General features: G+C 39.0%; 1 protein-coding gene across 2 annotated transcripts in view; it reads right to left on the bottom strand.

The window, feature by feature from the left end:
* NHSL1 (NHS like 1) overlaps positions 1–27,473 on the bottom strand; it is a 168,929-nt gene that overhangs the window by 69,155 nt on the left and 72,301 nt on the right. Inside the window, exons 1-2 of one of the 2 annotated variants that reach the window (XM_004368880.2) lie at positions 8,715–9,029; positions 5,453–5,605 (exon numbers count right to left, since the gene is read on the bottom strand). In XM_004368880.2, coding sequence (XP_004368937.1) covers positions 5,453–5,605; positions 8,715–8,772 — 211 coding nt within the window. In that variant the 5' untranslated portion in view covers positions 8,773–9,029. Of the gene's footprint in view, positions 1–5,452; positions 5,606–8,714; positions 9,030–27,473 lie in introns of those variants that run through there. The other variant, XM_004368879.2, reaches the window with a different exon arrangement.

The raw sequence follows: 27,473 nt of genomic DNA, 5'->3' as shown, positions 1-27,473 counted from the left end.
TCTGGGATGACCAGCTCTGCTCCATTGCAGGAGTTAGGGAGCTGGGGATGAGGTGGGGTGGGGCTTCTAATGCTTTTCTTTTCCAACTGAGCCACTCCTTAGATGCCCGTTGTACCCAATAAACACCTTCACCACACTATTCAATTTTGACTCAAGACAGCAAGCTCAGCTCTTTAAAGTCAGGGACCTAGGAACTTTCACGAGTTCATTTTAAAACTCCAGGCATATTACAGAATTGATGCTCAAATACATGTTGAATTGTGTCTATTATCTGCCCTTATGTACCAACTGAAACATACTTTTCATAACCTGTGCCTTCCTCAATCACTTGGATCAGTAAGCATTTCTGCACAACTTTTAACAAGTAAATGTTTACAACAGTTAGTTATTAATTTATGAGTCCTTGCCTCTATCATTTCCCTCAATATTTTATGGTCCTCAAGAGCAGAGTCCAGCTTCTGAAAAACGGACAGACCAATTCATACAATGAGCATTTAATGGTTATACAAGAGCACAAACCTGTTTAACATTAAACAATAGTATATTTTCCTTAAAATTGGGAATCAGATCACAGTAAGAATAGAAGAAGGAATGAAACAGATTATTCATTGTGAATAATTAGCTACCTTTTTATATTTTTAAGCAAAAAATGTTGAGGTCGGATTAATTGTGACTGATAACCTCCGTAACATCAAGCCTTAATAGTGCCACATATTGAAGGACTGGATTTTCTTTTTTTAATCTCCATTGATAATGAGGCAATAAATATTCTGTACTCATATTGTGTTTATCTCAGGTTGCTAAGATGATTTAAGCCAAGAGGTATGTGAAGTTTTGTGTATGTGATTAAAAGTAAATGAATGAAGAACAAAAGAACTAGGAAGCTTTCTCATTTTATCTTTCTCAACCACCATTCTTAAATAGTTACTATTTATCTAACATCTCTTACATAGTTTTAAAATTCAGACTTTAAAAGTTGAGCCCCAAGAATTTTCCAAAATTATTAATTTTTTAAATATTAAATCCTCTTGATGAACCATTTCAGGGTGATCAAAGCTATTACTAAAGCATTTGCCTTTTCAAACTAAAACAAGGTTAGGCAACAAAACCACTGGTGACGTTTCATATGGATCTAGTGGACAGTCAAAAGGAGAATAAAATTAGAAAATTCTGTACAAAGACGTTCAGTTTTCTAAGGAGGAGAAAAGAGAAGCTTTGAGCTGGTATTTGAAAATACATGAAATACGTAATGAACCACAATATCCTGGGGAAAGTTCAACAACACAAAGTTGGGCCTAAATATTCAAACTCACTGAGACCTTCACGAAAGCATTTTCTACAAGCCAGGCCACACAGCGCTCTGTTGTTCAAAGCTGACAATGAAATGCTAACAATGGCACTGCCTTGGGGTTTTTCCTGGTAAGGGTGCCATTTAATATTCTTATTATTTGGTGGGGAAGGCAGGCTATAAATAGAGAAGTTACTTGTTCGAATTTACTAAAGGTAAATCACTAGCAACTGAAGGGATCTAGAAGAAACTTTGGTTGGAATTATGTACATTAAGCAAGGAACATCATAAAGGCAACAAAGCTCAAAGTACAACCCCAAGGCCGTGCAAAAGAGCCAAGCTCATGCCATTTTTCTCATTTAAGCCTGTAGCAGTAAATATATAGGTTACTCAGGTTAAATGGAAAAGAGAACCTATTAATGTCCTCATTTTTGGATGGTGCAAGGTCAAGAATGTAAATTACAGTCACAGAAGGACAAATATTTTATGACCTCACTTATATAAAAAGACTAGAACAAGCAAATGTATAGAGACGAAAGTTCATTAGTGGTTACGGGGGCAGGAGGGAGGGAAAAGGCTGGGGGAGGAGGGAGAGTTAAGGGTGATGGAAAAATCATATTGATTAAAAAGTAGGATTGCACAGCTGATTATTGTAATTGCTGTCAGCAAATTGTACACCTGTAAAAAGTTGTTGATAGATATATTTACAACAATGACCAAAAAAGGGGGGAGAAAAAAAAGAGTAGCTGCTTAGGCTGCTTATGTACAACCAAAAACCTCATGGGATTTGGGGTTCCTTGGTTTGCAGTTTTAGGGTCATGATTTCACGGGACATCCCAGCTAATTGGCCTAATATTGTGTTTAATGCTTCTGTTCTACCTCCTAGTTCATTGCATAGTGCCTGGGGTCTTAGAAACTTGCAAGCAGACATCGACAATTGGTCTCTATTTGCCTGAAGCAACAGAGAAAGAAGGAGAGTCAGAAATAGGAGGAGGATATGGAACGTTTGCCTGATTACCTCCATGAACAACTGCCTCCTTTGCCATGAGACCAGAACTGGATGGTGCCTCGCTACTATTACTGAACATTTGATCAAAGATTCTACAGAAGAATCTAGATCAAAAGGGGGAAAATGTAGAGCAGAATTTCAAATTCTCATGGACTCCAGACTTTCTGTAGCCAAGGGGTTGGATGAACCCCTGAAATTATTGCCCTGAGATAATCTTTAAATCAAAACCCTTTAAGTCTTCTTAAAACCAAACAACAGTTAGCTTAACTAGTAAAAAAGGTCTGCCTTAAGCATTATGCTCTTTTAAGAATTATCTATACGGAATTAAAGTGACAACAACAACTAAAGATTAGATAGAAACCTTAGGAGGCAGTGAGTTTATGTTAATGGGGGAGGAACAACTCAAAAGGAGGGCGAAAATGGCTGCACAACTCAAAGAATATAATCAATGTCACTGAATTGTACATGTAAAAAATGGATGAACTGGTGTATGTTTTGCTGTGTATATTCTCAACATTAACAAAATAAAATAAAAAGATTGTAAGTTAAAGGTACATAAGTGAGAGACTAAGCATTATATAGGATTTAAAGGAAATAGGGCTATGATCTAAAAAGTTTGCACTACATCTATCATGATTCTATTGAAAACTATTCCTTGTCTCTCCAAGCAGATGCTACCTGCTTTCTTTAATTCCCACACAGCAATTTTGGGCATATCTTTGGAATATTTTTCACATTGTGATTTATACTATAAAGTACAAATTCCTTGAGAGCAGAGACCTTACCTTTGTATTTTGCACTCATGCCAGAATAATACATTTCCAACAAATGGTTGTTGAAGACAGTAGAGTACAGCAATTAAAAGAGTACAAACTCTTTGCAAGAAGCCATTCAGGCAAGATACAATGGTTGGTCTCTATTAACCTGGAGCAGCAGAGGAAGGAGACCCAGGAATCGGAGAAGGAAATGACCTACAGATCTAACTGCCTCCATGAACTACTATCTCCCTTGCCATGAGACCAGAAGAAATGGATGGTACCTAGTTACCATTACTGAACGTTTTGATCAGGAACCCAATAGATGGATCTTGATCAAAAGGGTAAAATTGTGCAACAGAACTTCTAATTTTTATTGGAAACTAGACTTCCTGGATATATTGAGACTGGAAGAACCTCCAAATCTATTGCCTAGAAACAACTTTTAAACTTTGAACTGAAATTATCCCATGAAGTCATCTTTAAGCTAAACAACAGTCTAGCTCAATAGATAGTGTTTGCCTTGAACATTGTGCCCTTTTAAGGAATTATCTGTATGAGATCAAAATGACGACAGTAACTCTAAAGCACAGATAAGAACTTTTAAGAGGCAGAGAGTCTTACTTAGTTAATGGTGGTGAAACAATATGGGCAGAGATAGGGAGAATGGTGACACAATATGAAGTATGTAACCAATGTCAATGAATTATACATGTTAAAACTGTTGAATGGGTGTATGTTTGGTTGTGTATATTTTCACAAAAAAAAGAAAAAGCAGCAGGAGCTCAGCACGCCCAAGCTTATTAAATCCTGGTTCCACCACTAACTTACTTTGAGATCTCAGGCAAGTTTCATGTACTTGTGTCTCCATTTCTTCCTTTGTAAAATGGGTAGAGTAATAGTAAGTAATAGGATTACTGTGAGGATTAAATAAGATAATACACGTAATGGGCTTAGAATAGTATGTGGCATGTATTTAAGCACTTAATAAATCTTAGCTAGTAATTGTAGTTGTAGTAGTACATTAAAGAATCAAGCACTTAACAAATGATTGATATACTAGTAAAGGAGTTCCCTGGGTGGAGCAAATGGTTAAGCCCTTGGCTACTGACCAAAAGGTTGGCAGCTGGAATTCACCCAGAGGTACCTGGGAAGAAAGGCCTGGTGATCTACTTTCAAAAGGTCACAGCCATTGAAAAACCTGTGGTGCACAGTTCTACTCTGAAGCACATGGGGTTACCATGAGTTGGAATCAATTTGACTCAACTGGTTTTTTACTAGTAAAAATTATAATAATAATTACATGGGTTCTCGTGCTGCGTTTTCCTTGAACCAACAACAGAACTTCTCTCAGAGTTAAGCCTTTGACAATTAGATAATATACAGGATGTCCAGTTAAGTTAGAATTTCAGATAAATAATAAATAATTTAGTATAATTATGTCCCAAATATTGCATGGTAGGAGAAAACTGGTAGAATCAGTGTCTGGTAGAATAAGAACTTTGGTTTTCTTCTTTTAAGAAAAACATCTATGGATCTTACAAGTCAATTCCTTCCTCTTTAAAGAGCCTGTTCCTTCTTTATCACCTTTCTGAAGGCTTCCTTACCAGAGATTTATTTTTAATATCAATAAGTTGAAGTAAAAATGAGAATTTTAAACTAGATTTAGGAACGTTGTTGTTGTTAGCTGCTGTTGAGTCAGTCATCCAATGTTGTTGTTAGCCCCTGACTTATGGTGACCACGTGTGTTACAGAGCAGAACTGCTCTATAGAGTCTTCTTGAGTGTAATCTCTTTATGGAAGCAGTTTGCCAGGCCTATCTTCTGCAGAGCCGCTGGGTGGGTTCAAACTGCCAACTTTTTTTGATTAGCAGCTGCTTGCAAACCACCTGTGCCACCCAGGCTTAAATACAGGAATATATTCTGTATTTCATATGGACCTTGCCCATCTGCTGATAGAGCCTCTGCTTAAAGGAGCCCAGCTGGGCACTGCCCAAGTTCCTACAAATTGAACCATTTGGCATGCCTTCAAAGTATATATACTTCCCCTTTCTACCCAATTTGAACTAAACAGAACCATTAGAAACTTTAACAAATTTGCTTTGAACACTTAACAATAGCTTAAAAAGGCAATGGGAAAATTTCCCACGTCAGCAGGAGTTTGTTTGGATTACATTAGAACTGGTGGTTTAAACACCCAAAAGGTTTCTAAACAAGAGAGGGTTCTTTGAAGATAGATTTGCATATCTGTAAATAGGCATGTTTCTATAGAGACGGTAACATTTTAGGCATGTATTAGGTTGTGAGTAAACAGATCTTTTATAGGAAGCAGTCAAGTTTATACTCAGTTCTAACAGTCAGTAATTCAAGAACAAGCAGTTTGCAAGGACAGCCACCTTACCCCTCAACACGGATTTGAGGTTCAGCTTGGCTTGGCGGTGCAGGTCCTCCACGCAGGGGGGTCTTGTGGTGGGAAGGAACACGTTCTCCTGCTGGTGCCATGGAGCAGTGTAGTGGACTGTCCATCTGCTCTCCTCATCTAGGTTGGAAACAGCTGTAGAAAGACAGAATAAATTCGGGTGTCAAATTTAAGCTTCATTGGCTCCAAATATATTATATCAAGTTCGCATCTCGGTGTGTAATACATCCATGGATAAGGGTCAGCAAAGGGGGAAAGGAGCAAATTCTGAATGAGATTTAATCTGAGATTCCAGGTGTCCTTCACACAGTATTTATTCTCGAAAGGAAAAGCTGAAACTATGTCCATCATCCACTACAATGTTTCGGTAGAATTCTTTGCTTTGTTCACTGCTTGCCAGCATTCTGGGCCCTCCCTATACTCCAATGTCAAAAAGTGACTGACAAAATTGATAGAACCACTAATTCCTACTTAACTCCACCACAACAAATAACTATAATTCAATCATACAAGGTCATTGCATCGGTACATGTTAGACTGTTCTGACAGAAACAAATTTTTTACCCAAAGTTTGAGATCAAATCTTTCCTCTCTAAAGCATCGCTTAAAAACGTTACCGTTGTAAACACAATTAATTTTTTCTAAAATTAAGCATGAACATTCAATTTAATATGTTTAAACAGCATAGCTAATCCAAATGAAAAGCACTTTGTGCCACAGAATTTTTTCTGCATTTGTTTTCATGAAATACTTTTATATTAAAATATTTTTTTTTAAAAAAGCATTCCAATTCAACTGACTTTTCCCAGCAAAATCCATTTCAATTTAATTTTTCTCCAGCACAATACAGACCAGAACATTGGAGCGGAAAATGAGTGTAAGGTAATTCCTTATAATAATTTCCCTTTAATGCCCTTAGAGCTTGCGACCCTTTGTCTCTTTCATTTTTCCTGACAACACAATCTATGTTGGGGCCCCAAGGGAGCCCAAAATGAAGCCGGAGGCACCAAAACAAACTCATGAACAATTTTTTAAATACTGTCTATACTGGAGCCCGGATGGTGCAGTGGTTAAGAGCTCAGCTCAGCTGCTAATCAAGAGGTCGAAAACACTGGCTGCTCCTTGGAAACCCTATGGGGCAGTTCTACTCTGTCCTACAGGGTCGCTATGAGTCAGAATCGACTCTATGGCAGTGGGTTATACAGACCAAACCCGCTGCTACCGAGTCGATTCTGACTCATAGCGACCCCACAGAGTTTCCAACGCTGTTAATCTCTACGGATGCAGACTGCCACACCTTTCTCCCACGGAGCTTCTGGTGGTTTCGAACCGCTGACTTTTTGGTTAACAGTCTGTGGCTTTAACCTTGGTCTGTATATTGGCACTGTAATATAGATAGAAGAGAGACTACAAAAGTATAAGAGAAAGCTCCTGTGCTAAGGCATTAACTTGGGGAGACAAGTCTAACACCTGTAAAGCCAGGAGATACTAGGATGGTGAGTAAGGGGCAGGTTGTTCTTAACTCTGACCTACGCTCTGGAGTTCACACTGGGCAAAAACATTTCTACAACTAACAGGCACCTGGAAATGAAATCATAAAACAGATTCCCAAAGTAAAGTGAGCAAACACACACTGTCTACTGCATCTAGTTGAACATACTTAAAATTAATTGAACTCACGCCATGGCACAGCTATTGGTGCTACTATAAAGAATGAATTAATTAATATGTGTAAAGCCCTTAGTTCACGAAATAACTCATGCAAAGCATGTTGTGCCAGGGGCAGTGAAAACATCACTGAAGAGGGACCGAGCCTTTCTCAGCTCCCCTGTGAACCTGAGCCACAGGTTAGCTCTCGCGCCATAAACCATCTTCTCTGCAGCTTCTAACCTCTCCATTCCTCTAAAGCTTTGCCTCCAAATAATTCATTTCTTAAGTAATCTCACCTTCTCCATAAACTGCTAAATGGGAAAATAAACACTGAGAACTAAACATCCATTTAAAAACAGAAATGTGCTGTGTGCTTTCTGCTTTTCTTGTTTGACAAAAGAGACATGTGAATCATGCACCTAGTGTCTCCTGTAATCCCTTGTTGAACACATGCTTTGCGTGGTGAATTAACTATCAGTCTTAATACATAACATCCACAAAGACCTGACTGGCCTCTTGTTTATGTATCTGAGAATCTAGCAGAGTGCTGAACTCATACAATGTTCCCCAGAGAGTATCCAGGGTTATTACAATGTTTTGTGCTCGTGTCCATTTGTTTTAAAGATTTAATTACCATTCTTCATAGTGGGAAAATATTGAAAATTGAATTCTTCCTATTTGCCAATTACAAATCAAATCCAAGTAATGGCATTCGAGTCTGTGCAATTGCATGATCAGCCCAATTCACAGATACCAACTGGCTCCTATGAAACAGCAGTTGCCTCTAGCCTGATGTCTGTCCCTCTTGCCAGGGCAGATTCTAATCAATCAATGCAGAGAGAGGCGCAGAGCAAGGGAGAAGCGGAAAAAGAGCCCCGAGCGCTCTTCTTTGTTGCTCTCTTGAAAGCTTCTCCTTCCAATGCCCCCACCCATGCATATTTATCCAGTTTAAATCATTGGTTCAAAAAATAAAATGAAACAAACCAGCAACTATGTAAAAACAAAACCATGTAATTATAAAAATTGTATTTTCAAAGGAAGGAAGTACCTGGGTTGAAGAAATTTAAATCAATAATAAGTGCACAATGAAACCACATCACAAAAGCTCTGTACTTGACAACAATCGCTGATCAGTCTAGACAGCTCTTAAACACGTAACAGTGAGTAGAAGGGAGTTTTAGAGGCTCGTCCCAACCAAAACTATGCGATGTATTACACAGAGGCTCCCTTACTTAAACTGCATACTTAACCAAAGAACAACAACAAAAAAGCATCAAGGAAAACAAAGTAAATACAAAGCTTTTTGCCCTTCTTCAAAGGTTTTTTTTGAGAAGCACAAAAGAAGTGAATTCACTGAAAATCTCACCATAAATACAATATGCTAAGATCACATAATACTGCCCTTGAGTTACAAGGATCTGAGTTAACTGAATAACCTGGTACAGAATGGAGTTTAACTCATACCAATTACACTGTTTCACTAACTCTACTTCCGTCACTCAAAGGATAAAGTAGTACATAAAAACTCAAAGGATAAAGTAGTACGTAAAAAAGACACACACGGTAGGTAGAGAGGAGAAATGGAACTACTTACTTTTCTTCTTAAAAAGTTTAATTAAAGACTTGAACTTTGCCTTAATGAAGACCACCATTTCCAGGATGCCTATGTAGAGTTTAGAAGTTTAAATTCCACGAAGAGCACAGTCCACCAGGCAGGTGGCGAAGCTGCTTGCTTCTGCTCAGATTCTAACTATCTTCCTCCAGTCTCATATCCTTTGGCATCTGCCAGGGCTGATGTAACTTTGAGGTTGAGTTTATTGTCAGGCAGTTACAAACCATTAACTGTCCTTGAACCTGAAAAGCTCCCAATGAAACTTAATCTTTAAGGCTTAGAGCAGCCAGTTAAAACGTGCACAGGAAGAAAGAGAAAGCTATTTTCAGCTCTCATTTGCATGACATCCACATCAGGCTTTCTGCCTTAGTGCTCATTCATTCAGTTTTCTCTCCAGCAGATCACAAGTTTTTCCTCTCTGGGCTCCACAAAAATAGTGTCAATGTTCCTCTATGGAAGTCATGGGGCTGCAAATGTGTTCCCCGTTTTCACTAAGTCACTAGGAACATGCAGACCTTTTTACTGGAGCCGACAAGTCTGCAAGCAATTCCATGTTGATTCTTTGACTGTCCAGTTAATTCAGGGGGATAAAAAGAGCCAAACAATTGTTCCCAAACCACGCCCCCAGGCTTGGCCTCCCATACCATAGAACAGTTTGAAAGCAGTAAAACTTTACAATAGCTTCACCATGGAGCTGCAAATGATGAGCTGGTTTGCATTTTCCTGCGAATCAGCATGCCGGGCTTCTCATCCTTCCTTGCCAGTGACGGAGAATCAGCAATGTAAATGTTCCTATGTATGATCTAATCTGCAGCTAGCTGCCACAGTCTTAAAGAGAGGAAAAAGAAAAAAACAAAAAACACTTTCCCCATTCCAAAGGAGAAATTAGATAAACCACTCTAATTATTTTAATCTCCATCTTAAATTTAATTATCACCTAAGCGCCTGGTTTTAAAAATGCCACACACACACCCCCAACATACCCCTGGGCGGGGGAGTAGTCACAAGCATTCTTTGGGCTCCTCTCTAACTTGAATGGCTGTACTGACTTCTGGTTCTTTTGTCCATTTGCAATTATCACAGAGAACTGGGGAAACACAAAGTGTTACAGAAGATTCAGAAATGGAAGTATTAGAAAAGTAAATTCCAGGGTAAAGGGATAGGGACAAAAAGGAAAAAAGTCTATAACAGGAAATACTATGAAAAGGGACAAAAGAAAGGAATGCTCCTCATATCTCACCCCAATTCCCCTTTGTGGCAACTGACCACCTCTTATTTCATACAGCTTTCAACCAGCCTTATAACTGAATGGAAAATGTAATAACGCACTAATTCAAAACATTTAGTTTATATCAAAAGTTCTTAGTCAAAGAATAAAATTTATATAAGGGGCTCCCTCCAAGAAAAGCTTTGAAATGATTCCTCCTCAAATCTTATTTTTTACCCCTGTAACTTATTTTTTGAGTAACAGCAACAAGAGCAAGCAAACAAAACAAACTGTCAAAAACCTAAATGTGCAGAGAAACACCAAAAATTAGTGTAGCAGAATATATTTGTGAGTAGATATAATGAATCAGTCAGCGTCGACCCAAAGGTTATCAGGAAGGCAATTAAAGAGAGGATAGTGAAAGCAGGTTATACAGGTGTGATCTGGGCAGGGTAGTCTCCTGAAGGTCATTGTAATTTTCCAGAGGAGCCCAATGCCTAACGCAAAACGATCTCTTCAGTAAACTGCTTACTCCAACATTGTTTGACTGGAAGGTGACTCCAGGAAAACGGTTCCTTCAAGGTTCAGGGTTCAAAAGGACACCTGTCTTAGATATCTGGTGCTGCTATACCAGAAATACCAGAAGTGGATGGCTTCAACAAACAGAAGTTTATTCTCACAGTCTAGTGGGCTAGAAGTTCAAACTCAGGGCGTCAGCTGCAGGGGAAGGCTTTCTCTCTCTGTCAGCGCTGGAGGAGGGTCCCTGTCATCAATCTTACCCTGGTCTAGTAGCTTCTCAGCACAGGGACCCCGGGTCCAAAGGATGCGCTCTGCTCCTGGCACTACTTTCTTGGTGGTATGAAGTCCTTCTGTCTCTCTGCTCACTTCTCTCTTTTATATCTCAAAAGAGATTGACTCAAAACACAACCTAATCTTGTAGACTGAGTTCTGCCTCATTAACATAACTGCCTCTAATCCTGCCTCATTAACATCATAGAGGTAGGATTTACACCACATAAGAAAATTATATCAGATGTCAAAATGGTGGACAATCACACAATACTGGGAACCATGGCCTAGCCAAGTTGACATAAATTTTGGGCGGACACGATTCAATCCATAACATTCTAAGGCCTGAGTGGGTCACTTCAACTGCATGGACCCAGAAATCTGGATTGCAAGAGAACTACCACAGTTTCTCAAAACAAACAAACAAACAAAAAAAAAAACAAAACAAAAAAAACAAACCAGAGAAAAAACATGATTATCATATTATCACCGGTTTCCAATTTGTGTTCTTCCATCCTATATACAGCTTTATTTAAAAGTAGTTAAATTGTCAGATGGCAAATGAGAAATGACTAAAACTGAAAGTCAGCTCGTACAAAAAAATAAAACCAAACCTGTTGCCATCAAGTCGATTCTGACTCATAGAGACCCTAAAGGACAGAGCAGAACTGCCATATAGGCTTTCCAAGGAGCGCCTGGTGGATTCGAACTGCTAACCTTTTGGTAGCAGCCGTAACTCTTAATCACTATACTATAGGTGCCTTTAATTAGTGCGGAAAGTTCTCTTTAGGAAAACAAATTATAAGCAAGAGTGACCTCGCTCTGCTTGAGAGCTGCCTCTTACCCTCATTTCATTACAGGCAGGTAGAGCTCTGGCCAGAAGTCCTCCTATTCACAGTTCACAAGTTTTTGAGGTTAAGCGTAAGCAAGCATACTTCCAAACGAAAACAGAAAGTGTTTTCAGGAAAACACGGCTTGATCCTCCACAGCATGTAGCTTGTCATATATAGAATAGCATCCAAGCACAGTGCCACTCTTATTCATTTGAGATACATGAGTGAACAAAAGAGGTAAGATCCTTGCTCTCATGGAGCTTACATTATGGTGGGAGGGGCGGGAAGCATGACAATAAACAACAAGCATAATCACTAAATTACATGGTATATTAGAAAGTGGTAAGTAATGGACAGAAGAAAAAGCTGAGCAGGATAAAAGGGGTTTTGGCGGGTGGGGAGGTAGCCAGGATACAGTCAACAGATATCACTGAAAAAGACAGATATGAGTTAACACTTGAAGGAGGTGATGCCATAAAACAGAAATCGGTACACTGAATCCCACTGGCTCTCATTTTAAAGAGCCAGTGTCTCATTTAAAGAGTCACTGTGTCCCCTTGGGAAGTGAGACACATTTCCACTCCACATGACTAGTCAGAGAAATCCTCTTCCCCTTCTTAGAAAATGACCTGTCCTAAGAAGCATCCAATCCCTGGGTGGAGTAAAAGGTTAAAGCACTCAGCTGCTAATCAAAAGGTTATGGGTTTAAGTCTACAAAGAGGTACCTCAGAAGAAAGGTCTGGTGATCTACTTCCAAAAAATCAGCCACTGAAAACCCTACAGAGCACAGTTCTACCCTGACACACATGGATCGCCATGGGTTGGAATTGACTCAATAACAACTATTTTTTTACTGGTTAAAGAGTCAATCAGAAGCCAATTGCCGACAAGTCAATTCCAGCTCATGGAGACCCCACGTGTGTCAGAATAGAACTGTGCTCCGTAAGGTTTTCAATGGCTGCATTTTTAGAAGCAGATCAGCAGGCCTTGCTTCCAAGGCACCTCTGGGTGGACTTGAACCTCCAGCGTTTCAGTTAGCAGCCTAGTGTGTTAAACGTTTGCATCTCCCAGGGACTCTCACTAAGAGTCATACATGGAGTAATTTCCTTTCTCACTCAATGTTAAGTCTAATATTAAATGGCATAGTTGTTTAAAGAAAATGCCACTATTTGGTTACAGAACCAGTTGCTAGGTGGTGAGAACTGTTAAGTGCTTGGCTACTAGCCAAAAGGTCGGCAGTCCAAACCCACATAGAAGCACCTTGGAAGACAGACCTCGTGATCTGCTTCCAAAAGGTCACTGCCTTGAAAACCCTATGGAGCAGTTCTATTCTGCGCACACTGGTTGGCCATGAGTCGAAATTTATCTGATAGCAACTAACAACAACAACTAGTCAGTGGTAGATCTAGGGGTAGAAAACAGGCTTCTATTCCAGTATCCCGGGACATGGCTTCTATGTGTTTTTCCATGCTGCCTTGTAAGTCCGTCAATTCAGATCTTCAGGAAATAAACCAAATAAATTATCTTATTTATTGTGTTACATATTAACCTGCGCTTTGGAAGAGCTTATTAACTATAAAGGTTTTCCCCAATAATGTTATCATCTCTAACTTAATATTCTGTGTATGAGAATACAGAAGTGTTTTCATCTCATAATTTGCATTGACTCAATGCCATGGTTTACTAGAGAGCTATGTTTTTACAAGGCGATGTTTTGTCCTGTTATATATAAAATCTCCATGAATCGGAGTCAACCAACAGCAAATAACAACAACAGTGAGACAATCCATGCAAAAGATAATGGCATCACAGTTAATTCTCAGACTTATTTTTCTAAAACGCCCTTGGTTTAATTAGCCTGTATTTAAAAGTCTATAGTATATTTCAGGAACTATATATACCTAAGACAGAAATTTTACAAATTAAAGCCTAGCTGTTTAAGAAATAACTCTGTTATCACCCATGCTTTCATCTTTGGTACAAAATTAAAATACACCCATATTATTTTTATTAATGACAACAGATTATATGTTTAAACCTAAAAGCTTCTTCAGAATAGAGCTGTATTTGGCTCAAAGAAATTGGGCTCCCAGTACCCAAAGATAACCCCCTCCCATGCCCCCACACCTCCCTATTCCCATTTACACAAAACTGCAGGTCGTTCTCAATGTGACAAATTAATTAATGGCATTAAAAGTCTTTATTTTGAATCCAAAAACTTTTGAACCCATGGTTAAACAATATTGATAAAAGACCTGTACTCAAGAGTTACATGCAGAAACAAGACACGATTATGTCATATAATATATACATATTTTGAACTATACAAAATTCAAATTCTTGATCAACTGAAATTAGAATATGCAATCAGTAAAGAGGAGTCCTGGCGATCTGCTTCTGAAAGGTTACAGCCTTGAAAACCTATGGAGTAGTTCTACTCTGCACAATTGGGGTCACCATGAATCTGAATTAACTCCATGGCAACCAACAACACCAACAACAAAGAGGAGACCCCGAGTGGTACAAAATGTTAAGCACTTGGCTACTAATGAAAGGTTCGAACCTACCCAGAGGTGACTCAGAAGAAAGGCCTGGAGATCTGCTTCGGAAAGGTCACAGACTTGAAAATCCCTATGGAGTGTATGTAGTTCTACTCTGCAACACATGCGGTCTCCATGAGTCAGAATGAACTAGACGGTAACTGATTTTTTTTTTTTTTTAAATCAGTGAAGATCACTATGCATGGTCTTCTAAGTTGGAAACGAAGGGAAGGGAAAGAAAAATCAGACAATAGAGTTCTGATCAGATCTGTGCACTAAATGATGCTCAGAGAAATTTCAGTCCTTCAATATAGAAAATTCTCGGCCTATCCTCCTCTATAAATAGTGCTTCCATTTTGTTGGTTTGTTTTAGGCTATTTTTAAAAACCAAGTTTAACATCTAAAATAGAAGGCTGTACATGATTAAGTTAATTTAGGTATAGTCATTATCTTTATGCATGGTTAAAATATTTGAAATACAATTTTTAAATCCACAGACACGCCCACTCATTCTATGCATTTCAGACTTTTAGAGCATTGAGAATATCACAGCAGAAAACCTTCAGGGCCTATAAAATAGAACGTATACATTTAATAGTACGGGATTTTTGAAATTTCTAAAAATTAACTGTCAACATTATCTACTTAATAAACATTCAGAATAATGCTTTAGTAATAGATAAACTTATAGATAGCTTCGGCCTATCCCCTGTTTATTAAGGAACAAAGTCTTCCTATAACATTAACTTTCAGAGATAAGAATGTTTTATGTTTTTATAAACACTTTCATATTGAGAGCAATTATGTACAGTCTATAATTCTTACTGATCAAAGTAAACATCATTTGTTGAAGCCATAAGGCAAATTAGTAACACAGGCAAGTGAATTAATACAATAATAAATAAGGGAGGAAATACTAAAATAGGGTTGCTAGATAAAGTATAAGACACTAAGTTAAAGTTGAATTTCAGGTAAACAAGAATAATTTTTAATACACATATTTCTCAAATACTGAATGCACTTACTTATACTAATACACAATTGTTTATATGAAATTTAAATTTAACTGGGCATCTTATATTTTTATTTGCTAAATCTGGCAACCTTACTTTTAAACAATATTTAAAAAGTTATTTAACATCTTATGATAGTAAAAGCTGAACTGAATAGTTTGAAGAAAAATCAGTGATCAGAAAAGATAAGGATTTATCCTTTAAAAGTCCACACGATTAAAGTTTATTTTTAAAAAATGTACAGTAAAATCCATCCATTAAGGAAAACAAATAAACAACACTAATTTATGATATTAAAAAAAACAGCTTTAAGTATTTGACACAACAGATTTAAAAAATAAACTTCTACAAGACAAAAGAAATTAACTATGGGTTCTTGCTGTTTAAGGAGCCCTAGTGGCACAGTGGTTACGAGCTTGGCTGCTAACCAAAAGGCTGGCAGTTCGAATCCACCAGCTGCTCCTTGGAAACTCTATGGGGCAGTTCTACTCTGTCCTATAAGGTCGCTATGAGTCAGAATCGACTTGATGGCAACGGGTTTATAGTAAACTTCATCTGTTAAGGAAAATAAATTAAACAAAGCTAATTTATGATATTTTAAAAAATATTTTTAAGTATTTAATACAACAGATTAAAAAAAAAAAAAAACTTCAAGACAAAAGAAATCAACTATGGCTTCTTTCTGTTTAAGGGGCCCTGGTGGAACAGTGGTTAAGAGCTTGGTTGCTAACCAAAAGGTTGGCAGCTGGAACCCACTAGCCACTCTACGGGAGAAAGATACGGTAGTCTGCTTCCGTAAAGATTACAGCCTTGGAAACGCTATGGAGCTGTTCTACCCTGCCCTATAGGGCCACTATGACTCTATGAGTCAGAATCGACTCCAGGGCAACAGGTCTTACTGTTTGGCATTAAACTGATTAGAAACATACCAAAAGATGAGTTGGTCAATTATGACTTAAAAACCAACCTTTTTCTAATCAGACATGTTTTCCTACAAATTGCTATTACTCATCTCTTCATAGTTCAGTATCTTAAGCATTTAAACCTTTGATCTTTCTTTGATTTACTCATCAGTTTTATTAGCCATTACTGACGCACTGCTACAGGAAAGGAGTATTAGAGCAACTGTACAGTGGAAGGGCCAGCCTGCTATCTCCCTAACCCAGCAGACACTAACGGTGGAACAACTGATGCTGTGTGTCCCCTCATGTGAGAAAATGCAAAGTATAAACCATCAGCTATAATAAATTCAAAATAACAAATTTTAACGAGTTCAATTTTCTCACTTTACAGGAAATACAAGAGTGAGGAAAAAGTGAAAGCAATCAATCAAACTAAAAGTGAGACACTCTGCTGGTGTGATCTATCTCTGCAGTTAAGTCATGATAAAATAATAACGAAAGGAAGGTGTTTGATTAAAAGAGATTTAAGGAGCATCACAACCAGATTTATGATCCTGGACAGAATACTGGGTTTGGATAAACCAGCTACAAATCCCTTTTTGAGACAAGTGGGGAAATTTGAATATACACTAGAACGTCTTCTTATGCTCAATTTTTTACAGTAGCATGATGAGGTTAAAAAAAAAAGGATTTAAAAAGTAATATTGTAGAGATAGTGTCCACAGAATAAAAACAATATGTGTCTGATGTCTTTAAAAGAAAAGGAACTGTTTTAATCACGTTATTTCACAAAGTACATTAAAAACCACCAATATTCTAGAATTTTATTGGTTAAACAATTCTTTCTTCTGCTCCTGAATTAATCTTTAATGAAGAGTCACACTGCCATAGCTTTCAGACATATAGAAAACAAGACAAATGGAAATCTCCCTCTTCATCAGTATGGGGGGAGTTGGCTGGGGGTAGAAAGAGAAACCATAACAGATAATGTGTCAATCCTTTGGAAGGAACCTGATCTGGCATCCACTTTGCCAGTTAATTCTGACTCTAGCAAACATCCTTCGTTCTGCATACACTGAAGCTCAGGGCTTCTGCTGTGGTTCGTAGTTAATAATTTAATCCAATGCCACTGCTACCATCTGCTCGGTCAATTTCAAAACGTCTGCTATCACTGTGACTAGTTTAGTCAAGCCACAATATTCACATGACAAAATATTTAACAAATGAAAGGCTAGGTAGACAGATAGAACATTCTATGAAAAAAAAAAACTAAATCAAAAGTCCAAAACACAAAGGGAGACCTGCTGACACAGCTCTGAAAGTTTAGGCCTGCCTACAGGGATGGAAGGGTACAACATCTCTCTAGTTCAGGAATAGGAAAATCCACAGATTGTGCTGAGATGATGAAAAAGAGGTGGAGCTGATAGGGAAGATCTTTCTGAAGGAGATAGGCGGTGAGATTGAAATTAATGGTGAGAAGGGATCCAGGTCTGATTCTTGGCCAATGCACCTCATGCGCAGTCACCACCATCTGTCAGTGGAGGCTTCCGTGTTGCTATGATGTTAAACAGGTTTCAGCGGAGCTTCCAGACTAAGATAGACTAGAAAGAAAGGCCTGGCAATCTGCTTCCAAAAATCAGCCAATAAAAACCCTATTGATTACAATAATCCTATCTGCAACCCATCATGGGGATGACATAGAACAGGGCATCATTTCATTTTATTGTATGTGGGGCAACTCGAGGGCAGCTAACAACAACAAGGGATACAGAACAACAGGCAGATTGAAAAAGGGAGATTTCATAGGCTCCTAGAAAGTTAAGAGCTGAAAACAGTACTAAGGAGTCCCCTTATTTTACAAAATAAGTGTGTGACCTATAGTAGATCCCAGACCTACTCACCATCTGAGCTAATTCACCATCTTGTGCTCCAGTTTTCAATATACCATGTTACTGTTCTCTTTCACTGTGCAAGGGCCAGTGGGGCTGGGGCTCCAACCCTCACACTCATTCCTGCCTCTATGCCTTTCCATGTGCTATTCTTCTACATGGCACACTTGATTCCTGACTTATCTACTTACAAGCCTCTATTCACTTTTCAAGTTATAATTAAAATGCTAACTTTCCTTAGGAAGTATTCCTTCAAAGAGCTGTAGTTACTCTTTATTTCAAAAATAAACGTCATTTTGTTTCAAGAATAACTTCCTCCAAAATGAACTATGTCTGTCTTGCAGAAAGAGAATAAATAATTTAACTATGAACCTCCTATACCTAGACCAATTGTTCTACATGGCATGTTGTATAGCCCTGTTATAGTTAAGATTATGTGCCAACTTGGCTGGGCCATGATTCTCAGTGTTTATGTGGGATCGCCCCCATGATGGGACCTGCTGTGAGTAGCCAAACAGTTGAAACGGAGTTTTCTTGGGTGTGTAGCCTGATTCTGAATATAAGTGGACATTCTGGCTTTTGCCCTCTCTGGATCCTGCAGCTGCCTCTTGTTCATGTGACCTTTCGTTCTTGGGACTTGAGCTAGCAGCTTATCTGCTGATCTTGAGCTCTGTTGATCTTCACAGACTATGAGCAAGAGTCCTGCTCTCTGTCCTGCTGATCCTGGATTCCCCAGCCCCTGCAGCTACATGAATCAGAAGAAGCCTTGCAGTCTTGCCTGCCGATTTTGGGATTTGTTGACCTTCACAGCTTGTGAGCAACAGCTCTGCTCTCCGACCTGCCGATCTTTGGTTCGCCAGCCCCTGCAGCTACATGAATCAGGAGAAGCCTTGCAGTCTTGCCTGCTGATCTTGGGATTCGTCGACCTTCACAGCCTGTGAGCAAGAGCGCTGCTCTTCAACCTGTCAATCTTGGGTTTGCCAGTTCCTGCAGCTACGTGAATCAGAAGAAGCCACTATCCTGACCACAGACTAGAGAAGTTCCAGCCTCTACAACTGCGTGAGCTGTTTCCTTAACATAAATCTCTCTCTATATATACATATATTTATATGCTTTACTGGTTTTGCTTCTCTAGAGAACCCAGCCTAAGACAAGTCCTAATGTATCCATTCTAGTAGAACTGATTCATCTAATTCATTCTACTTAGCCTATATAAGGTATGTTGTTGTTGTGTGCCATGGAGTCGATTCCAACTCATAGCGACCCTATAGGACAGAGTAGAACTGCCCCCTGGGGTTTCCAAGGAGTGGCTAATGGATTCGAACTGGACCTTTTGGTTAGCAGCCAAGCTCTTAACCACTGCGACACCAGAGCTCCTATAAGGTATCCCAAGGCTTATTTCAGGAGAGAAATAATGTACATTACTAGAACTAGATATCACTTAGCTTGATTGCAAAGTTCACTCACTTTGCTGTTACCGTTAGCTGCTGTGGAGTCATTTTCCGACTCATAGTGACCCCATGCACATGGGGCAAAATACTGCCTGGTCCTGCCCCATCCCCATAATTGGTTTTGGATCTGATCATTTCGATCCATAGGTTTTTCAATGGCTGATTTTCAGAAGCAGATCTCCAGGCCCCTCTTCCTAGTCTATCTTAGTCTGGAAGTTCTGCTGAAACTTGATCAGCATTCTAGCAACATACAAGCCTCCACTGACAGACAGTTAGTGGCTGCACATGAGGTGTTTTGGCCGGGAATCAAACCTGGGCCGCCTGCATGGAAGGTGAGGATTCTACCACTGAACCACCATAGCACCCTCATTCATTTTACCTTTCCCCATTCAGTCATTCAAAGCACCTTTTCTGGATTCATATTAAGCGTCTATGCATCTTAGAGAAAAAACTAATTTCACCTGGAAATTAAAATAAATTATCTGTGCTAATATTTAAATTTAACACAATTATATACTTTTATAATAAAAATATTTTAAAGAAAAATAAATCTTAACATTTGAAATGACAAAAAAAAAAAAAATGAAGGATTTCTTTTAAAATCTTCAGGGAAGAAAAAAAATCTTATTGTGGACTGAAAAGCCAAAGTATAATCTGATATCTTAGAGATTTAATTTAAGACAGTCATGTGATTAGCTAAAAGTTTTATACTCTGAGCCCTCTGGTACGCATAAAATTGGACAATCTCAACGATCTGCTTTATTGATGGTGTTACAACACCTACAAGGAATCTATACTTGAGAAGAATTTTCTACTTACAGAAAATTGAGAGCAAAAGAGACTTCCTTATCCAGACTACCAAGGAGAAAGCTGGCAGAAAAAAGCAGAAGGCTGCCACCTACAGGGGGATTCGAGGACGAGGACGCTCAATGAGGCAGTGCATATTTAATGATTCCCACAGTGGACTCTTGACACAAGAGCTTGGAAGAAAAGGCCTCTCCAGCTTCACACACCCACTCACAGTCATGTCTCAAAAGAATACCCTCATTTTCTCCCACCAATGAAAGAACATTCTCTGTAGTCTTTATGCCTCTTGAAACAGTTGATAACATACCTCTAACAGTCGTTGAATATTCATAAAGTACCTAGGATCTGTAACCAAGCACCCATGAATTATATAAAACATATCTGAATCAATAAACGGGCAGCTACATTTAACTGAATAACTAGATATAAAAAAGGCATTTCACATCAACTTACAACCAAAGGTAAAACCTCACAATAAAGGAATCTAAAGGGTGTTCTCATTTAGAGGGAAGTTAATTCTGAAATTCTGAAACCAAATTGTCCAAGAATTCAAAAAAAAAAAAATTAATTTAAAATGACCAAAGGAAATCAGATTTATTATCATCTAATTTCTTCCCAATTAATGATCAGTAAGTATAAAGATTTAGGGAAAGGGAGATTTAAGCTAATTATTTAGTAAGCAATAGGATGATCTCTATGAACTTGTGTTCTGAAGATTTAAATGTCTGTTTATTGTTTATTTTCTCTATTTCCTGTGATTTTTTACATTGTTTCACATATATTAAGATAAATGCTACAACTAATAAACTGGTGTGATCAACTGCTTTCGTTAGAGGATAGCTGGGTTCACATGCAAAATAATAATTAGACAAATTGAGATACGCCACTTTTGTTTACCAATGAACTGACAGCAATACTTACGGTTAAATGTCTCCAACTCTATTTGGTTTTTTAGTCATGGTAAAGATTAACCTTGGCGATAGTAAAGGTTGATCTAGGTGAGGATAATATTTATCTGATTAGTGTTGGCCTTTTTCAAAAAAAAAAAAAAAAACTGTAAATTGTCCTAAACTACTGAATAGACAGTAGTAGAATTCTTCAGACATAGCAATCACATAGTTCCTTATTAAACATGAGTTCTAGGAAGGTTTTATAATTATGGTGGAGGTGTGGCAGCAGCAGCAAAGGAATATCCAACTTAAACCAAACTGGTTGCTGTGGAGTCAATTTCAACTCATAGTGACCCTATAGGACAGAGTAGAACTGCCCCCACAGGGTTCCAAAGCTGTAATCTTTACAGAAGCAGACTGCCACATCTTTCTCCCAAGGAGCTGGTAGGTTCAAACTGCCGAACTTTCGGTTAGCAGCCAAGTGCTTTAACCACTACGCCACCAGGGCTCCTCAAAGGAAGGTCAGTACAGCATAAAAAGATATTCAGAATTAACAGAACCACCAGAATGGAAATAATGAAAATGTTCATGCATTGTGAAGAATGTAACCAATGTCACTGAACAACTTGTATTGAAATTGTTGAATGGGAACCTAAACTGCTGTGCAAACCTTCACCGAAACCACAGTATATTATTTTTAAAAAATTCAGAATTATCCTACAGAGTATGGAACCTTCATTACAGTAAGGCAGTCAAAGACTTTTGAAGTGAATAAAACCATACTACAAGCTCAATTCTTCATGTTCTTTGATTGTTTTCTCAATTTAAAAGGTAAAACTATTTATAATAAGTAAACAACAAATGACAGCAAGCAGCAAGAGTAAAAATATCTATTATTACTGTATGGAGTTACGTATCGTTCAGTATCTCTAAATCCTAGTAACTTAATATTTCTAAAGCAAGGATTTCACAACATAGATTTCTGAATCCACACCATCCAAGTCCCTCCAGGCTTGCTGTTTCCCTGTTACAAGAGGGCAATAGGGAGCCCTGGTGGTGCAGCAGTTAAGAGCTTGGCTGCTAACCAAAGGGTTGGTGTTCAAATCCACCAGCTGCTACTCTGTCCTATAGGGTTGCTATGAGTCGGAGTCGACACGCCAGTGGGTTTGGCTTTTTTGGTTACAGGGCAATAGAATCAGGGCACAGCTGGAGGGGAAGCGAGGCATGTTGATTGCAGAGCCCACATAATTAGGCCCAGTTAGAATCTGAGAAAAGCCAGATGGTAATTAGGACAACAATCCTAACACTAGGTCATGGCTAGCTACTGACTTTGTAAAAATGATATGCTTAGCTCCTCCCATCAGCATCATGGAGGCTAACCACAGAAGGCAGATGGGATCCTTCACATCTTTAGTGGGTAAAAAAATATGAGAAAGAGCAAGATTAGTGGTCTTCTTCATGTACCTAACAATATTTTTAATCTGCAGCCAAAAACATGAAGCTTGAAATTGTACAGACTGGCACGGACATTCATAATTTGGTCCAATACCTTTTGTTTGTTTCCTAGTGATAAAAGGTGATGGGTGGGGTAGAAATTACTACCGGAATTTGACTGACAATGAAGACATAGGCAATCAATATTTTCCTGAACGAGAATAAAAAGTAAGATATTTGGCGAGAATACAAACCAGATAGGATCTCACAGTGTCAAATAATTTTCTCAATCTCTCTACAATCATTCAGCAACTCTCAGAAGCAACTGGATCGATCCACTTTTATCACCTTATCTGAAACAACTGTCTCTTCCTGAGCAGCTATCCATATAAATCATTATATGATAAAACAGGTTTAAATTAAGCTGCCACAATCAATTTTCATTAGCAAACCATATTTAATTAAATATACATTTAGACTATCGAAGGCAGTCCTAAAATACTTACACTTTTCCATACTTATCTTGATGTTTCTGCACAATCAGCTTTAATCTGACTGGAATTTAATTATTTTATTGTAACTGCTTTCTAAAGAGAAATACTCACCAACTGCACCCCACTGGACAGAGCAATCAGCCACTCTCTCCAGAGAATATATTACATTCATTATCAAAATAAATCCCAAAGCATCTATGGAGGGCTCATTCCTGCAGGATGTCTCATGTTGAACTAGATAAAATTCACTTCTCTCAGCAACCTACTTCTTCCACGTTATCAATAAAATCAGAACTGCTCATCAACAATGATAACTCTATATTCTGAACTTTCTAGCTTCACTTAAATTGTGTTTAACACCACCCACCCACCTCCACCAGGGGAAAAAAAAAAAAAAAACCCACAAAAACTGACTCTTCTTTCTGCAGCTGCTGAATGCCACAAATAGCTTCTTGTATAATTTGATTTAGAATGCACCCCAACTCGACAAGTTGAATGGCAACGTGAATGCTTCATTCAGAGAGAACTCAAATGTGTAGAATGTCCTAAAAACATCACAGTGGCATAGAGATCATTTGGAAGTCCTGGGGCAGAGGACTGCTTTCAGCTTTAGCCTGCAAATTCTTCTCAGGTCTATGCAAATGGCGAGAGAGTGGTTTCAGAAGATTCCCACAGCGATCAAAGGAGGACTAGCTAATTTATCTCTGCCTGCCCTGCCTAGAAGGGAGTTTCCCTAACTTTGCCCCCATTCTCCACAATAAATTTGTTTTCTTCCTGCTTTCCTAACAAAATGTACTTACCATCAATCTATTCGTTCTCTAGTGTCAATTATCCATTCTTAGATTAATTAAAACCTTAAAAAAATTTTTTTGGCTTAATGTGTTGAGTATTCTACACATGGCAGAACCCCCTCTGATATTTTTGCAAGCTCCTGGAGGGCCAGAGGCACGCCCTTGCAGTTTACTTTGCCCAATGCCAAACTTCATATCATGCAAAATTAGTTGCTCTGAAATTCCATACAACGTGACAACATGTAATATTCATGCAAGGACTCAAAGAATAGGGATAATCACCCATCTTTATGAAATGGGGAGCCCTGGTGGCACAGTGGTTAAGCGCTGGGCTGCTAACCAAAAGGCTGGCAGTTGGAATCCACCAGCTGCTCCTTGGAAACCCTATGGGGCAGTTCTACTCTGTCCTATAGGGTCGCTATGAGTCAGAATCAACTCAAGGGCAACGGGTTTGGTTTTTTAATTTTATGAAATGGGTAGGGGAGGGAAAGAGCCTGGAGAATTTAAAAGCATTTATCCAATAATTCTATGATTTTCTAACCTCTATGAAAATTTTCTTAAGAAATAGCCTGCAAATACAAAACAAAAATTTCCACACAAATAATGGCTATTTTTTACCTTACATATATTCATGAATATCAGTAATTTTTTTAAAAAAGCTTTCCTATGTGTTGAAATTATAATTTACTTTTTTGAATACCATGTATATTGGCAATGTTTATGGGGGCCAGTGGGCAAAAGAAGAAATAAGAGTTAAAAGGGAAAAAAAACCATTCCTTAGTCACTGTGTAAAAATGGAGACAGAAGACCCAGTGGGTTACTTTTTAATGGATCTCGTCCCATCATCCTTTGGTTCTCAGAATAATGACAATTTCTTCAGGAAAGCCTACCTTTCCTAACCCTCTGACTCTGTTTAGGCATCCAATTATTCACTTTCATTCAAACCTGTACTAGTCTTTCACAGTAGTACTAATTGTTTTAGTGTAGGTATTGTTTAGTGACTCTGTATCTCTCACTAGACATACTTTCTGGATCATGTCTTGCTGGATCCCCAGGGTCTAGGGGTCAAGGACCAGGTCTGGAACATAGCAGGCATTCAACTCATATTATTTTATTAAATGAATGAATTGTTGCAAGAAAAGAAACAATTCAAGCAAAATAATGAGCTCCAGAGAATTTAACTTTACTCTGTGTTATTAAAAAATAACTAATGTCAAGGTATCTGCAGCCTCTCAGATTGGTAGAGCTTTTTAACTGGACACAAAAGTTTATTTCAAAGAAATCATCTAATTCATTTCTCACTTTCTCTTGTTCACACCAAGCACTGCTCTTGGCACTAGAGATAACAGGATGAAAACAACTTTCTCTTATGAAGCCTTCCTTGACCTTTCCATCTCCCGCTCCTCTCCTCAGGAGAGTGGACCACCCTCTCCTTTGTGGCTAGCACCAAACTGTGTTTCTCTGTCTTCCTGGGAGCCCTGGTGGCACAGTAGTTAAGCACTGGGCTGGTTGGCGGTTCGAACCCACCAGCTGCTCCACAGGAGAAAGATGTGGCAGTCTGCTTCTATAAAGATTACTGCCTTGGAAACCTTATAGAACAGTTCCACTCTGTACTATAGGGTCACTATGAGTTGGAATCAACTTGACGGCAACAGGTTTGGTTTGGTTGTGTCTCCCCTACGAGGACTTGCCCTCCTTAAGGACAGAAACTGAGCCTTACTGGCTTTGGAGATGCCAGTAAGTAAAAGTTTATTGAATGAAGGACAAAATGAATGAATAAACAATCTATTCCTTGCCTGTAAGGAATTCCATTTGATGGAAGAAGATAAATATAGTAAAACGGTAATAAGGCAAACTATAAAATACAGGCTGCTTACCTCTAATGGGGGCCAGAATGAAATATCAGGGAAAACTTGACATAACGTGTGACATGAGCTGGACCCTGAGAGGTGAATAAGGATTTGGGATATAGAGAAGGATATGAAACACACTCCAAGTCGACAAACGAGCAAGAGCAAAGGCATAAAGATGACTGATGGTGCATGTTGCCTCTCACAGCTCCAGCCAAAAAGCTTCAGCGCACGTGAGCCGCTGGAAGCTGGAGGCCACACTTTCCAGACTTCCTCACATGCTGGTTTGGGCACCTGGCCTAGTGTTTGCAGAGCAAGTGCACCTGGTGCACTTGGGTGAGGAATTGAGTCCGCACTCCTGCTGCCTTGCCTGTTTCTGCTGCTAAATCCTACTGTGGAGGCGTTTCTGTAGGAGTAGCAACTGAACTCTCAGGGTCCAGCCCCTACTTTTTTGGGGGTGGCAGATAGGCACTCATTTTGCTGGTAAGGTCACAGCTGAGACAGTGAGGACTTGGAGCAAAAAACTGGGGTGCCAGCTTTCTGATTACAGCAGAGATAATGGCTTCCATGGCAAGCCATTTCTGGGATGGTGTTCTGGAAGTCACTCCTGGGAGCTCAGCTTGGGACTGTTCTCCAAGCTTTTCCAATGAATTTGTCAAGTACCATATACTCTGCTTTAAATCCCCTTCTGCTTACATTGCTTTCTGCAACTGAACCTGCCTGAGACAATCCGTTGGCCCAATGGAACCACAAAGTGGGGTTCATGGGGTGGCATGGGAGATATGGCTGGAGAAGTTGGTCAGGACCAGTTGTGAGGAACCTTGCTTGTCAAGCCCAAGAGTGTAGATTTTACTCAGTTAGCAATGGCAGGACATCAAAAGTTATCATGTGGGGCCATAATCTGTGTTTTAGGAAAATTTTAGAGACATGAAAAGCTGAACTGAAGAAGTAAACCAACTCTATAAATCCACCGTAAATTAACGTTGATGAGAAAGGGAATGGAGGCAAACAGTCTACTCCATATGTTAATAATTTACTGGTGCCTAATCTTTGGCAGGTGCCCTGGTGGCACAGTGGCTAAGAGCTCAGGCTGCTAACCACAAGGTCAGCATTTGGAATCCACCAGCCACTCCTCGGAAACCCTACGGGGCAGTTCTACTCTGTCCTATAGGGTCGCTATGAGTCAGAATCGACTCAACAGCAACAGGTTTGGGTTTTTTAAAAAATCTTTGAGTGTATCATAACACTTCCTGCCCCCCTTAAATGCTTTACCTATTCCAGGTGGGACACCAATAATCCTGGGGGGTAACATACTGTCACCCACTGACTCAGGTTATCCTCTGGTCTCATCAGTCTCTCTTGCAGTTTCATGTTGTTGAGCAATTCTGCATGGACAGTATTTCAGTTCCTTATTATTACAGCCAAGAAAACCCTATGGGGCAGTTCTACTTTGTCATACTGGATCACCATAAGTCAGAATTGACTCAACGGCACCCAACAACAACAACAACATTACAGGCAGTCCCCGACTTACGGGTTTCCATTCTGAGGACTATGTTGTAAGTTGGTTCTGATGTAAGTCGAATACCTCACTTTTTTCTTTAGTTTTCATTATTATTGCTTTTTATTATCAAACCAAAAGACCAAAACTATTGCCATCGAGTTGAGTCCAACTCATAGCGACCCTACAAAACAGAGTAGAACTGCCCCATAGGGTTTCCAAGGAGAAGCCGGTGGATTTGAATTGCCAACCTTTTGGTTAGCAGCCAAGCTCTTAACCACTGCACAACCAAGGTTGGAAACACTACATATAAACTTACAGATATATGTTAACATTATATGTAGTACATA

This window comes from Trichechus manatus, unplaced genomic scaffold (genome assembly GCF_000243295.1).
Source record: "Trichechus manatus latirostris isolate Lorelei unplaced genomic scaffold, TriManLat1.0 scaffold00002, whole genome shotgun sequence".
Taxonomy (NCBI): Eukaryota; Metazoa; Chordata; class Mammalia; order Sirenia; family Trichechidae; genus Trichechus; species Trichechus manatus.
This window is presented reverse-complemented; position numbering and strand designations above follow the sequence as displayed.